The following is a 12,512-nucleotide window of genomic DNA, read 5'->3' on the forward strand; positions in this document are numbered from 1 at the left end:
AGCGCGTGAGTGCGGCCTGCTCGCACCTCATAGTCAACGAGTCTCGCTAATGACGCCGCGTCTCCCTCGCGGCATGATGGGAAATTTATTTGATCAAATGATCCCGCTGGAGCGCGAGCTTTCTTTTTTTTTTATATTAGGCTGTAATTAAAATCTGACCCGGAAGCTAAACTTCCTATCTAATCCCTGGCTGTGGGAGGGGAAGGGTGTGTGGAGGGGTGATATTAAATCATGTGTTTATTGCTGCTGATTGTCTTCTGTCTCTCATTTGTGTGTGTGTGTGTGTGTGTGTGTGTGTGTGTGTGTGTGTGTGTGTGTGTGTGTGTGTGTGTGTCTGCGTCTGCTCACAGAGAACAGTGCAGAAGAATGCAAAGTATGTTTGTTTGGCCAGTAAAAACTGCCCAGTGGACAAAAGGAGAAGAAATCGCTGTCAGTACTGCCGCTTCCAGAAATGTCTCAGTGTGGGCATGGTGAAGGAAGGTAAGAGCTCCCAAATGCACACACACACACACACACACACACACACACACACACACACACACACACACACACACACACACACACACACACACAAGAAAGAGGGACAGAAGGCGATCAGCAGCAATATATATATTTTTTACATGCAATCAATTTAACCCATAACAAAACTAACTAAACTAATTTTTTTTTAAATAATATCCTTGTGAGTACCTTCCAGGGCCATCATTAATACTTTACAGTTCATTTTATATATGTAGCTTTATTAACCTGTTTATAAACTGTTTGGCTTTTTTAGTTTTTATAACTAAAAGCAGTATATTTGTATAATAGAACACATTTCTTCATAGGTTGTTAATTCAAAATGTGCTTCAAGATGTAACCTGAAAACTGGAAATGATTAGGATTATAAGGAAATCTGACCAAAAAAGGTTTTCCGGATGGCTGTTTGCGTCCTAATGGCTCAACTGAGTTCCTCAAACTCAAAATACTGTACAAATCAGCAGATCTGCATTAACACAGCTTTGCTTTTTGTCTCATAAATAGAATGTTGGCTAATGAATCAAATACACACACACACACACACAAACACACACACACACAAACACACATAGAGAGAGAGAGAGAGAGAGAGAGAGAGAGAGAGAGAGAGAGAGAGAGAGAGAGAGAGAGAGAGAGCGAGATCCAGTTGCATGTTTTTATGAAATTCAGGAAGAAAGCAGTCTAAATAACCAGGCAGAAAAAAAGATGATCATTAAATGTGGACTGGTTCCAGGGTGTTTAGTTGTTCATTCACTACTTAAAGTTCCTAATGACAATCTGACAATATCAATTGGTTTTACTAAACTTGCATAAGGTGAACAATGTACATTTTCATTCAATTTACATTGCTAGAGATCTGCTTCCTTTAGTGTTAAAATAAAGGTGTTACACTTTAATCTCGGCACAAGTGAATCCTGAAAACAGTTTCCACTTAACTTGTTGACTATTTATCACAGCAATTACAGCCATGAACCCAGTGCATATGACCCCTCCTGGACCTGTGGTTAAAGCCAGGAGGATAATCTGCACATAAATCACTTTAAACACCACATACACACACCTACAGGCTTCAGACATCAAGGATATGCACTTTAATAAACTGTCAGTGCTCGACTCATCCGGCCGGCACATGAATGAATTAAAAGATAATGGGAATGTTTATGAGTTACAGGATTTCCATCACGCACTTCGCCTCGGTAATCAGGTTTGATCCACCACTGTAATGACACCGTGCAAGGTGCAGGCATGTATAGGACACGTGTAGATTGTTTTCATAACGTGGTTTATGTGAACGTATATCCGCCTTGTGCTGTTCCAGTATTAGTGACTGTATTAGTTTGGAGAAAGCGCTTGCATGTTCATGACTCTTCTGATTGGTGTAATTGAGTGTTTGATATTATGATAAGTGCATAGGTACACAGTCCATTCCCCTCTTTAGAAACACCACATGTCTCTCAGATGCCATCTGCTGGTCACTTAATAGATGGGGATTTAGATGTCCTGATTTGTCCGCAGAGATCCAGCTAGTTTTAAAAGCACCCCAGGCAAATCAGTGGGTAAAGATTGAGAGCCAGGGTAACTAATAATAATTGTACTAATCAGGGTGGTAGTCCAAATCCATAGCACCAACCTTTTTACCCATAAGTTTGCACACCAGTCTGTATGCCCATACAAATAAGGTATTAGATAGACCTTTGTGCAACACTGGGATGTATTTGCCTGAATGCAGTATAGTTGCAGTAGAGTGCATTTTAAGTCAAAATACTTTATGAAAAAGTCCTTCACCTTATTGCAGAACACAACAAACTATATGCTCAGAGTGAAAATGTCCGGTTCTGTGTTTCACAAGGCTTTTGAAACAAGAAAAAACCTCATTCCGGGGTTTGTTTCGAAACAGCTAATTTCTTACAAATCCAAAATTTCAGTCATCGTATAGCACTTTACTGTACATCCAAACATAACTCATTGAACCCAAAAGTGAGTTATGCAGAATTCTTAGTAGGGCATGTGTGTGTGTTTTACAGTGGTGCGCACAGATAACCTGAAAGGAAGGAGAGGTCGTTTGCCATCGAAGCCGAAGAGTCCACTGCAGCCTGAACCATCTCCCCCTTCACCCCCTGTCAGCCTCCTCAACGCCCTCGTCCGTGCCTACTCCCAGTCCATCCCCCGAGAGCTCGACTACAGCCAGGTACATACACAGTGCGTTGTGTCCATTCAATTAGTGTATGGACCCGTGCTGTCCTTCACGTTAAAATCATATTCAAATCAAATGTTAGAAATTGTCCTGAATTCTTTAGAAAGCCTGAAACCCTAAACCTTTATTTCTCTCAGTGTCTCTTTTTTCCCCCGCTGTCTCTCTTAAAAAAATAAATAAATAAATCTATTTCTCACAATTTCGGACCTCTTCTACATTTCAATATGATTCTAAGTCTCCTGATTCTTTCTGGTTCTTCTTTATTTTTCTCTGTTTTCCTCCTTCTCTGTCTGGCCCCCACTTTCTCTGTCTCGCCCACACCTCTAATTCAGTTTAGTTTCTGTGTCATGACAAATAATGATACTTCTGTACTGCCAAAACTTGTGTTTGTAATGTTAGTAGGTTTTTTAGAATACCAAAATCAACTTAGAGTGGGGAAAAAAAAGCTAAAATAGCCTGTTTAACACACCCGCTTTGTCTCTCTTGTTGTAGTTTAGTGCTGTCGAGACGGGAACTTTAGCAGAGGCTCAGCAGATTCAGCTCTTCTATCGCGTCCTCACTGGCTCCATGGAGGTGACACGTCACTGGGCCGAGCGGCTTCCCGGATTCAACGAGCTCCACCATGATGACCAGAGTCTGCTCATAGACTCGGCCTTCCTTGAGCTCTTTGTGCTCCGCCTGGCCAACAGGTTAGACACATGCACACATCTTTTATCAATACTTAATAAACTATTAAAAAAATTACAACCATCATCCATTGTCAGTTTATCGAATTATACAATTAGATTAGTCATTGCCTGAAAAGATTCCAAGTAGGTGACAGGATTATTTAGAACTACTTCCCTCCTTCTGACTTTACTATCATATATATACACCTAAAATCTAGGTTTTACATCTTATTAAATCTTATTTTTCTACCTAAAATGGATCAAGAAACAGATCATAATTATGTTAAAAGATCAAATTCTCTTTATAATATAATGAAAACTGTGAAACTGTGATCGATGAATGCGTTTACTTTAGAAAAAAACCCTCTGTGCTTCTTGGTTTTTCGTTCATTTGCAGGGGGGTTGCTACGGTCACTGGGCTTTCCACCTTCGGCATGTACTCGGTTGAAATTTATGGGATAGCAACCCTCCATAACTCTCACACGTATACGTAGCAACCCTCGCATGACATACTCACATATACGTCACGTCGCTGTCGTGAGTTCCAGTCCTGATTGTGACTTTTGTTTACTGATGCAAAACTTCAGAAAAAAAGAACCCCAAGTGCAACTTTTTTATTTGCGTGACTAAGTAGAGTTCTGATTTCTTTAACAGGACGTTTTTTTTGCTCTGCATTTAGCTAGCAATGCAGCAGAACCTCATCTCTTTTGCTCCTTCTCTCTCTCTCTCTCTCTCTCTCTCTCTCTCTCTCTCTCTCTCTCTCTCTCTCTCTCTCGCTTTCATTCTCTATGTCTCTCACTCTGTGTGTTTGTAAGTAAGCAGGTGCATGGAGGGAGGCCAGTGGGTGGTGCCGTCACAGCCTCAGTAGGGGGCTTGTGACTCACCCGGGCCTACGTCACACATGCGCTCGCATAGCCGAACTCGCACAGCATGCACGAACTGTACACGGGAGCAAACGTGCACCTTTACACTCATACCCTCGTGTCAAAGACTCTTCCACGCACATTGTGCTTTTAACACACGCTCATCCTCATTCGCGGTGTCTCACACACCCTTGTAACTGTCGCACATGACGTAAATGTAAAGAATGCGGTTTCAAAAACCCGCTGTTCTTTTGAAATCGAACTATGCAGTGACCGTGTTCGTCATTGGAGCAATAAAATTGTGGGGAGTTGCGATGTAACCAAACTTGAATGCATTATTTCATTGCAGATTCAAAGATAGTTTGTTAGAAAGGTTCACATAGTGTTTGGTTGAGACTATGTACAATGGGGCTCGGAGCCGGGGTGACACAACTAAAAAGGTTTAAAGTTATGTTTGTTATTTTGTGCTATGCTGTGCTGTCATCCTTAGTATCTGCCTGGTCAGGGTTGTATGGATTGCATTAGGTTACTAGTTTATATTTTAACGATAGCTATAGTTATAGTCCATATTGTAGGTAATCACATTTAAATTCACCCAGTAGGTATAAACAAAAATATGAATTGTGTGAAGTTGAAAATAGTCAGAGCCAGAATTCACACATCATGCTGACAGCTACCTCTTTTGTTTTCCAGTGTTATGGGGTTTGTATTTATTTTTTAAGAAAATATCATTCAGATTAGGGCACACCCACTGCCACATTCTTTACCCTCTCCTACTCCAGATGCATCAGATAAATTGTTACCAGGCTGTAATATCAATGTTATCCTTGTAATGTGTAAAAGAAAAAAAGAAAAAACAAAATATGATGCAACTAAAATCATTCTGGTTGCTTACTGTACGCTTTCACAACTGCATTACTTTTACAAAAAAAGACCACAGACAAGAAGAAAATCCACTTTGAGTCATACGAAACCAGGAAATAAGACAAGACAATTAGGTCATTTAGACATATAGCCATTTAGACCAGCCTGAACTGAGCTTTCTCTAAGGAAAATATAGCACTTTCACTTTTCTTTTCTACCAAACATCACCCCAAACCATCTAAACATATAAAATTAAAACACCCAGGGTGACTGGAGTGAAATAACTCCAGATTATGCTGCTTTTTCTTTCAGTTTTGATCTCAGCCATGCACTCGAATCCCTTATAGTATAGAGCATGACTGAGTACAGCTGAGGAGAGCAGAGGGGGTAACACAGACACGGCCCCCATCTTCTGGCTTGAGTTCTTTAGCAGAAACGTTTCAGAGAGCTATTCTTTATACCATACAGATTGTTTCAGATATGAAGATATTACAGTATTTCATGTGGAGCAGAACATTACACTGCATATGAGTATACATTTTTTAAACGGACATTTCTTTTAACAGTTAAAAAAAAACGCTAAACATATGCTATAGAAGTATTGATATCAGTGATATTTAAAAGTACTTGGTAACAAATTGAAAAGAAAATTATTGGTATCGCCCATCCCTAGTAGCAGCTCACTTAAAAAACCCATATAAAGCATATCTTCACCAAGCTGTCTTTGTACACACCAGCACTGTAATTCTGGAACAGGTTTTTGGTCTCCTAGTACAAGTGAAGGGAAGATTTTAACACTACAAACTCTGAAGACATACTAAATAATTGTGTCTCCAACTGTGTGGTAACAGTTCAGAAAAAAGCACATATGGCTGGAAAAGTCAGGTGTACCAAAACTTTTGTATGATCACTTTGATGCTTTATGACCACATTATGGACTATTTTTATAACAACATATCCAAAAGTGGTTTATTCCTCTTACAGTGTACAGGAGATTAAAAATATCAATAGTAAACACTTTTTTAAAATCCATTAATAGTTGAATTTATTGTTGCGAGATGTCAGTTCCTGTTAATATTTAAAGTATAACCCTTTTGTTCACTTTTGTCCTCTTTCTTTTGAAATGAATAAAACTAACAAAATAAACTCTGCAAATCGCTATGCTATAATGTATATAAAGTATATAAAGTAAAGAGTATTGACTGTGAAAATTATCAATTTTACATTTGCTTTGTTCAACAAATCTTATATTTTGTAACATGTCTAACGTGGAAATCCCTGTGAATGAGTTAGTGTAGAGATGATAACATTAGAATAAGCATTTTAATATTTGACTCATGAATATTGGCCATTTTTTTTGGAGCTGCCTGTTTTGGAAAATCAATTTGACACCTTCTGAAGGTGCTGCACTGTAAACACGGTCAGAAGTTTGTTTAAAAATAAATCATTGATGACAACAACAAAAAAAGCGAATAAATGTTTATCGGGCCCAACATTTGCACTTATTTTTTATAAAGAAGAGGTTAGTCTAATAAATTGTTTTATGTTCTTTTTAAAGAGAAAAATAAAGTTTGTGGTATGTGTTTATAAACTATAAAACCAGACGCAGATAGATTAGTTTGAAAAGAATGCTAGAATTTTCTCTTTTTTTGCAACTTCTCCTCTTCTCTCCTGCTGCGTCTAAGTGCATTTGCATTCTGTAATTTTGTGCTAATGAAGAACAGTTCGCGAGCAGAAGCCAGCACTTCACAGAAAAAGAAAAAAAAAACGAGAGGAGGTTTGTTTCCTTCCTAAATTGCAGGGTTGCCGGGTGAAGAGGTAGCGAAGTAGAGCGGTGAGAGGAGGACAGGAGAAGAGAGAAATACGAGCAAGAATGTACGGTTTAAATCTGCTCCGTTATTTTAGATGAAACCACGCTGCACGGAAAAGCAGAGCAAACTCACTCCGCGAGTCCTATCCCACATCCGAAAGGGGTGAGGGAATGAGATGAGGGGGGTTGGAAGAGGAGAAAGAAATCTCAGGAATGTTTTAAAAGCTTTAATTGCGTGAGCTCGAACGTAATTAAGTCCCGTTCTGATCTTTGATGTAGTCTTCCCTATGCTGGCTTTCATTTGTGCCCATGGTAACTGTTCTCGTGCATTAAAGACTCAAACTCCACTCGGGTCAGGGCTGCTCGGGAAAGATGAGAGAGAGCGGGTGTGTACGCTTCTGCATGTAGGTGCTCGTGTGTAATCGCGGGGTAACGGAAAACGCTATCTTTTTTCCTTTGAGGAGAGAGAGAGGGGAAAAAAAGGTGGTGATTAATTAAAAGATGAAGGCGTCGACTGAAGTTCAGTCATCAAACGTCACCTTGAAGGCAGAATAAATAACAACAGTTCATGATCAGTCCCCAACTTCTTTCTTTCTCTCTCTCTTCATTCTCTCTCTCTCTCTCTCTCTCTCTCTCTCTCTCTCTCTCTCTCTCTCTCTCTCTCTCTCTCTCTCGGCATGCAGTGAATCACTACAGGACAAAGCAAGCAAAAAATACACAAGCAACACACACACACTCACAGACACACTCACAGACAGCACTTAAATAAATTCGCAGTCGCAGGAAATGTATAGCTTTTTTGTTTTTGTTTGTTTACCTACATCCTAAACCACATCCGTTCACCCTAAACACTCAAAATAGTGCAACACTAGATAGTAAAATAGTATTAAGTGTTGGATCAAAGTTTCACAAAAATATACACTATATGGACAAAAGCTTGTGGACACATGACCTATTCCACATTTAGTCCCGATTTGCTCTTATAATAACCTCCACTCTTCTGGCAAGATGTTTCACTAGATTTAAAAGATTGTTTGTGGATTTTTTGTTTATTGTGTTTTGTTCATAAAAATCAGGTATTGATGTAGGTGAGGAGGGCTGGGGTGCAGTCAGCCTTCCAATTCATCCCAAATCTGTTTAGTAGGGTTAAGATCAGATTTCTATAGAAGGCCATTCAAGAGCTTTCACTTTAAACCATATAAACCATATCTTCAAGGAGCTGGCTTTGTGAACACTATCATTGTCATGCTGCAAGCTATGGGTCTCCTAGTTTGGGGAAGAACCACATACCGCTGGAAATGTCTGGTGTGATTAATGTTAGCATTGTTAGCTAGCTAGCTAGCTAGCTAGCTAGCTAGATAGATAGATAGATAGATAGCAACGAAATGCAGTTTAGCATCTATCAGAAGTACAAATAGTCTTCAGGAAGTAAAGGCATAAATTTGGGGGATTTATTTACGAAGTGCAGGATGTTTCACAGCAGCCCAAAGTTATTTGCAGGTGCAGAAACTTCATGCAGACGAAGCATGAATATTATCCACTACTTTTAAAAGGCTAAAAAACAGAAAATTGAGCATTTCTGGCAATCGGGTTTTTTTTTTTGTTTTTTGTGAATATAAGCTACTGAAATGGTCTTGCCTTCTTTTAATATCTAATGAAAGGTGACATTTTATCGGGTTTTTATTTTTAGGACTCTATTTCTCTCTCTCTCTCTTTCTTTCTCTCTCTCTTTCTCTCTCTTTTTCTCTCTTCCTTTAACACACAAATAGTTATCATTTTTGGTTCTGTTCTTGTCTTTGCTCTTTTTCTTTTTCTTTCTTCCTCCACCACCTCTGCATGTTTTTGTCCCTCAGCTTCTTTTTATCTCTCTGTTTTTCGTTCGTTCTCTGGACAGGCTGCAATGTCTGCGAGGCTGAATAAATAACACTTCATGATCGTGCTAACTCCTATTTCTCTCCCTCTCTCTCTCTCTCTTTCTCCTCCTGCAGGTCGTTGTTGGCGGAGGAGAAGTTTGTTTTCTGCTCAGGCCTGGTGCTCCACAGGCTGCAGTGTCTGCGAGGTTTCGGCGAATGGCTCGACTCAATCAGAGATTTCAGCTCTCATCTTCAGAGTCTCAGCCTGGATTTACCTGCGTTTTCTTGCCTGTTGGCACTGGTGCTGCTCACAGGTAATGCACGCCGCCAGTCTAACACACACCGCAAACAAAAACACACATTGTGAGCAAAGGAGAACCTCCGGGACGTTCTCATTTTCCTTTTTTTTTCTCTCCACCTTCTTCTCAACATCCCTCGCTCTCCCTATTCGCACATTCACACCTCTTTGACCTCATTGTGTAGCCGAAGCTGATTATCTCAGGTGTGGGACAGGTGATGCCCGGGACTGGGTTTACCTACGCGGCAGGACTAATCCCACTTTTAATCACGGCAAAAGAGAGCGAGCAGGAGAGAGCTTGAGATAGAGAATGAAAAGGGGTTTTGTGTATTTTCTATAAGGACAGCTGGGGATTATTGATTATTGGGTGGCACATAAACAGGTGTGTGTGTGTGTTGTGAGAACCAGCAGGTGTTTCTTGTATTATGCACATGCATGATGACTGAGACTCAGACGCTACATCGGCCCAGGCCTTCATTTAAATAGAATTTCTTTCTTTCTTTCTTTCTTTCTTTCTTTCTTTCTTTCTTTCTTTCTTTCTTTCTTTCTTTCTTTCTTTCTTTCTTTCTACACGTTTTTTTATTCTGCGTTAAAAACTGTTTTAATCCTTAGTATATATATTCCATGCATGTGATTTGCACACAGAGCAGTTTAATATTATGTTGCGTTCGTAAGCTGGCTAAATGGTTAATTATCTGGTTTAAGTGTTGTATTTTGTTTCATTCGTTCATCCATGTAGTTATTTATAATTTATTTGATTTATGTTTTTAGCATGGATTGACTATCTGGTAAAAGTAAAAAAAGATTTATTTTAATTGTAGTTTTTACACTGGAGCGCACAAAAGGACATAATTGCAGTAGAATGATTTCAAATGATAGATGATCATCTGTTTTAATACAATGATAGGAAGTTAAGGAGCTCAGGAAACAGACATGTCTTTTCATGTGTCATCCGTCCACCCAGAGCCATCAGCTTTTAGTGTGTGTGGGTGTGGGTATGTGTTGGCCTCCATGGAGCAGCACTTAGCTCTGTAGTGGGAGGAATCGAGCACTACTCAGTTGAGCCCTGCACTCCTCTATTCCTCTACTCTCTTACTCTCACACACACACACACACACACACACACACACACACACACACACACACACACACACACACACACTCCCTCCACTCCGCTACTCAAACTATCGACCATCTAAAAGTGTCTGCGGTGAAAGAGTGGCATCGATCAGCCCCTAGAGAGCGAGAGAAAGATGGAGCGCAAGTAGAACGAGGGACAATGCAGCTGTGGAACACCCACAGCATGGGAACAAATAAAAGCAACACTCACACATTCACAGTATCAATGTTTACATTACCTAATAAGCCCCGAACAAACTACCTGATATCTCAGAATAAAAAAGATTAGATAATTGAAATCTAAATCAAGTGAGCCAATTAATTCAATTAAAATAAACATTTGACTAAGCAATTAATAATGCGCTAAATAAAACTAATACTAAAATAAAACTTTCAGAATAAAATGTAAAAAAACATTTGTTGGTCCAAGCAAAACATTTCACCTGTTAAAGTGAGATATTATAAAATCATCGTACTTTATTATAATATTATACTCTATTATAGAATTATTTATTATTAATTATATCATTGGAATTATGAGATTATATAATATATTGTATACAATGATATAAATCATATTTAATCATTCAGTAATCTTAATTTTATTTAGGAGACGGTCTGAGAAGAATCATGTCATATTTCAAAATTGATTGAACACCAAATATGGAAAACTTCGTCAACCTAAAGTGACGGAACTCCTCGTGCTCTTTGTTGCTGTGGCAACACTGATACTGAAAATGCCGTTCCTTGCATACACATTTCAATGAAAAACCTGTATATGTATCATATAAATTAGATATAAAATATAAAAAAATTTTGTCACAATGTGTTTAGGATGAAGGTGAAGTGTAATGTGCAATAGGTTTGGATCGATGAAACATTCAGCGTGGAGTGAGGAGTGTATGAAGTAGGCAGGCTCGAGGCTTGTTATTGACACACCGGCGCTAAAGTGATAAAGCAGAAGCTTCGCACTAACTCAGTGAGACAGCAGCTAGGAGCAAGTGTGACATTTGTTCCTTTTGTAACCCAGACAACACACACGCTATGAACTTTCTCCATGTGGACATGCTCAAGTCTACTTTTTTGCAACCGACCTTTTTGTTATGCGCAAAGGAAGTGAAGATACCTGAATGAGCCGTGTACATGGTGTGTGTGTGTGTGTGTGTACATGGTGTGTGTTTTGGGGGGTTTTTGGTGGACGCTAGGTAATGTATCAGTCACGCATTAGGAAGCTGCTGGTGAAGTTTTCTTTAGTGACTACAATAGTATCGAACCCTAATCAAATTCAGCTGTTAAGCAGCACCACATAATCTGACTAATTGCCCTCATTTTGCTCATAGGTGTGTATATACGGCAAAGGTGTGTATGTACAGTAGACATACGTATTGTATTGTTTCATTGTTGTAAGTTGTGAGATCGACTCTATTTTGCAGCTAAAACTATAATCCTATTGCTGTGTATATGTATACAAATAATTACAGTTGTAGAAATTAATTTAACAATTTTTTACAAATAAAACAATTTAAAAATATTCATCCAAAGATGGATAGACAAGTACGTATAGTGCGTATAGTGTGTATAAGTACCTAGCAGTAGAGAAAGTAAACAAGCTAGGATTGCGGTAAATAATGCGTTACAGAAATTATGCCCTACTTTCACAGGAAGTGGTCAAGCAGTCGACCAACTAAAGCCTGTCCATGAAGTCAGGTGAATGAGATTATCTCATTTAAAATTCTAGTGAATGGGGCTAGAAAAGTCCACAATGTTTTGAGATTAGAGTAAAGGTATCAGGAGACAAAAATCTGATATGTTTTTGTTTCAGATGTACAACTGTGACACTTCGAGCTGTAACACCAAACCTAGTTACTTGTTCAAACACTTGATGTTTTATGTCTTTCCCTAGAAGATATGGAATTTGAACTTAGTACTCAGAACCTGTCCTTGATTTAAAAAGTTTTTTTCATGATTATTTTTATAATGTCTTCTGTCTATGAAGGCATTCAAAACAAGCCTACAGTTTAATGTTGGATTCATCGTTTAATAGATTTAATAGATTTGATTGATTTGAGGTCCCCTTACGAGGGAAATATCAAGGTCCGTGACGTCGGAGTGACGTGGGGCCGCCTTCCCGTGGGCTCACCACCTGCAGGAGGGACCGTAAGGGACGGTGCTGTGAGGATTGGGCAGCAGTCGAAGGCGGGGGCCTGCTTAGACTGCTGCCCCCACGACCCGAATTACGGATAAGCGGGAGAAAATGATGAATGATTGATTTGATTATATGGACATAAATTTGTGGACACCTGACAATAAGATTGGTATGTGCT

The 12,512-nt window shown here is 39.2% G+C and overlaps 1 protein-coding gene across 4 annotated transcripts in view; it reads left to right on the forward strand.

Moving 5' to 3' along the window:
* nr4a3 (nuclear receptor subfamily 4, group A, member 3) overlaps nt 1-12,512 on the forward strand; it is a 29,882-nt gene that overhangs the window by 14,950 nt on the left and 2,420 nt on the right. For all 4 annotated transcript variants that reach the window (XM_083529950.1, XM_083529948.1, XM_083529949.1 and 1 more), the window contains 4 exons: nt 351-480; nt 2,544-2,707; nt 3,206-3,402; nt 8,907-9,085. In XM_083529950.1, the coding sequence (XP_083386076.1) occupies nt 351-480; nt 2,544-2,707; nt 3,206-3,402; nt 8,907-9,085 (670 nt within the window). The remainder of the gene's footprint in view (nt 1-350; nt 481-2,543; nt 2,708-3,205; nt 3,403-8,906; nt 9,086-12,512) is intronic.

This window comes from Silurus aristotelis (assembly GCF_946808225.1).
Source record: "Silurus aristotelis genome assembly, chromosome: 25".
Taxonomy (NCBI): Eukaryota; Metazoa; Chordata; class Actinopteri; order Siluriformes; family Siluridae; genus Silurus; species Silurus aristotelis.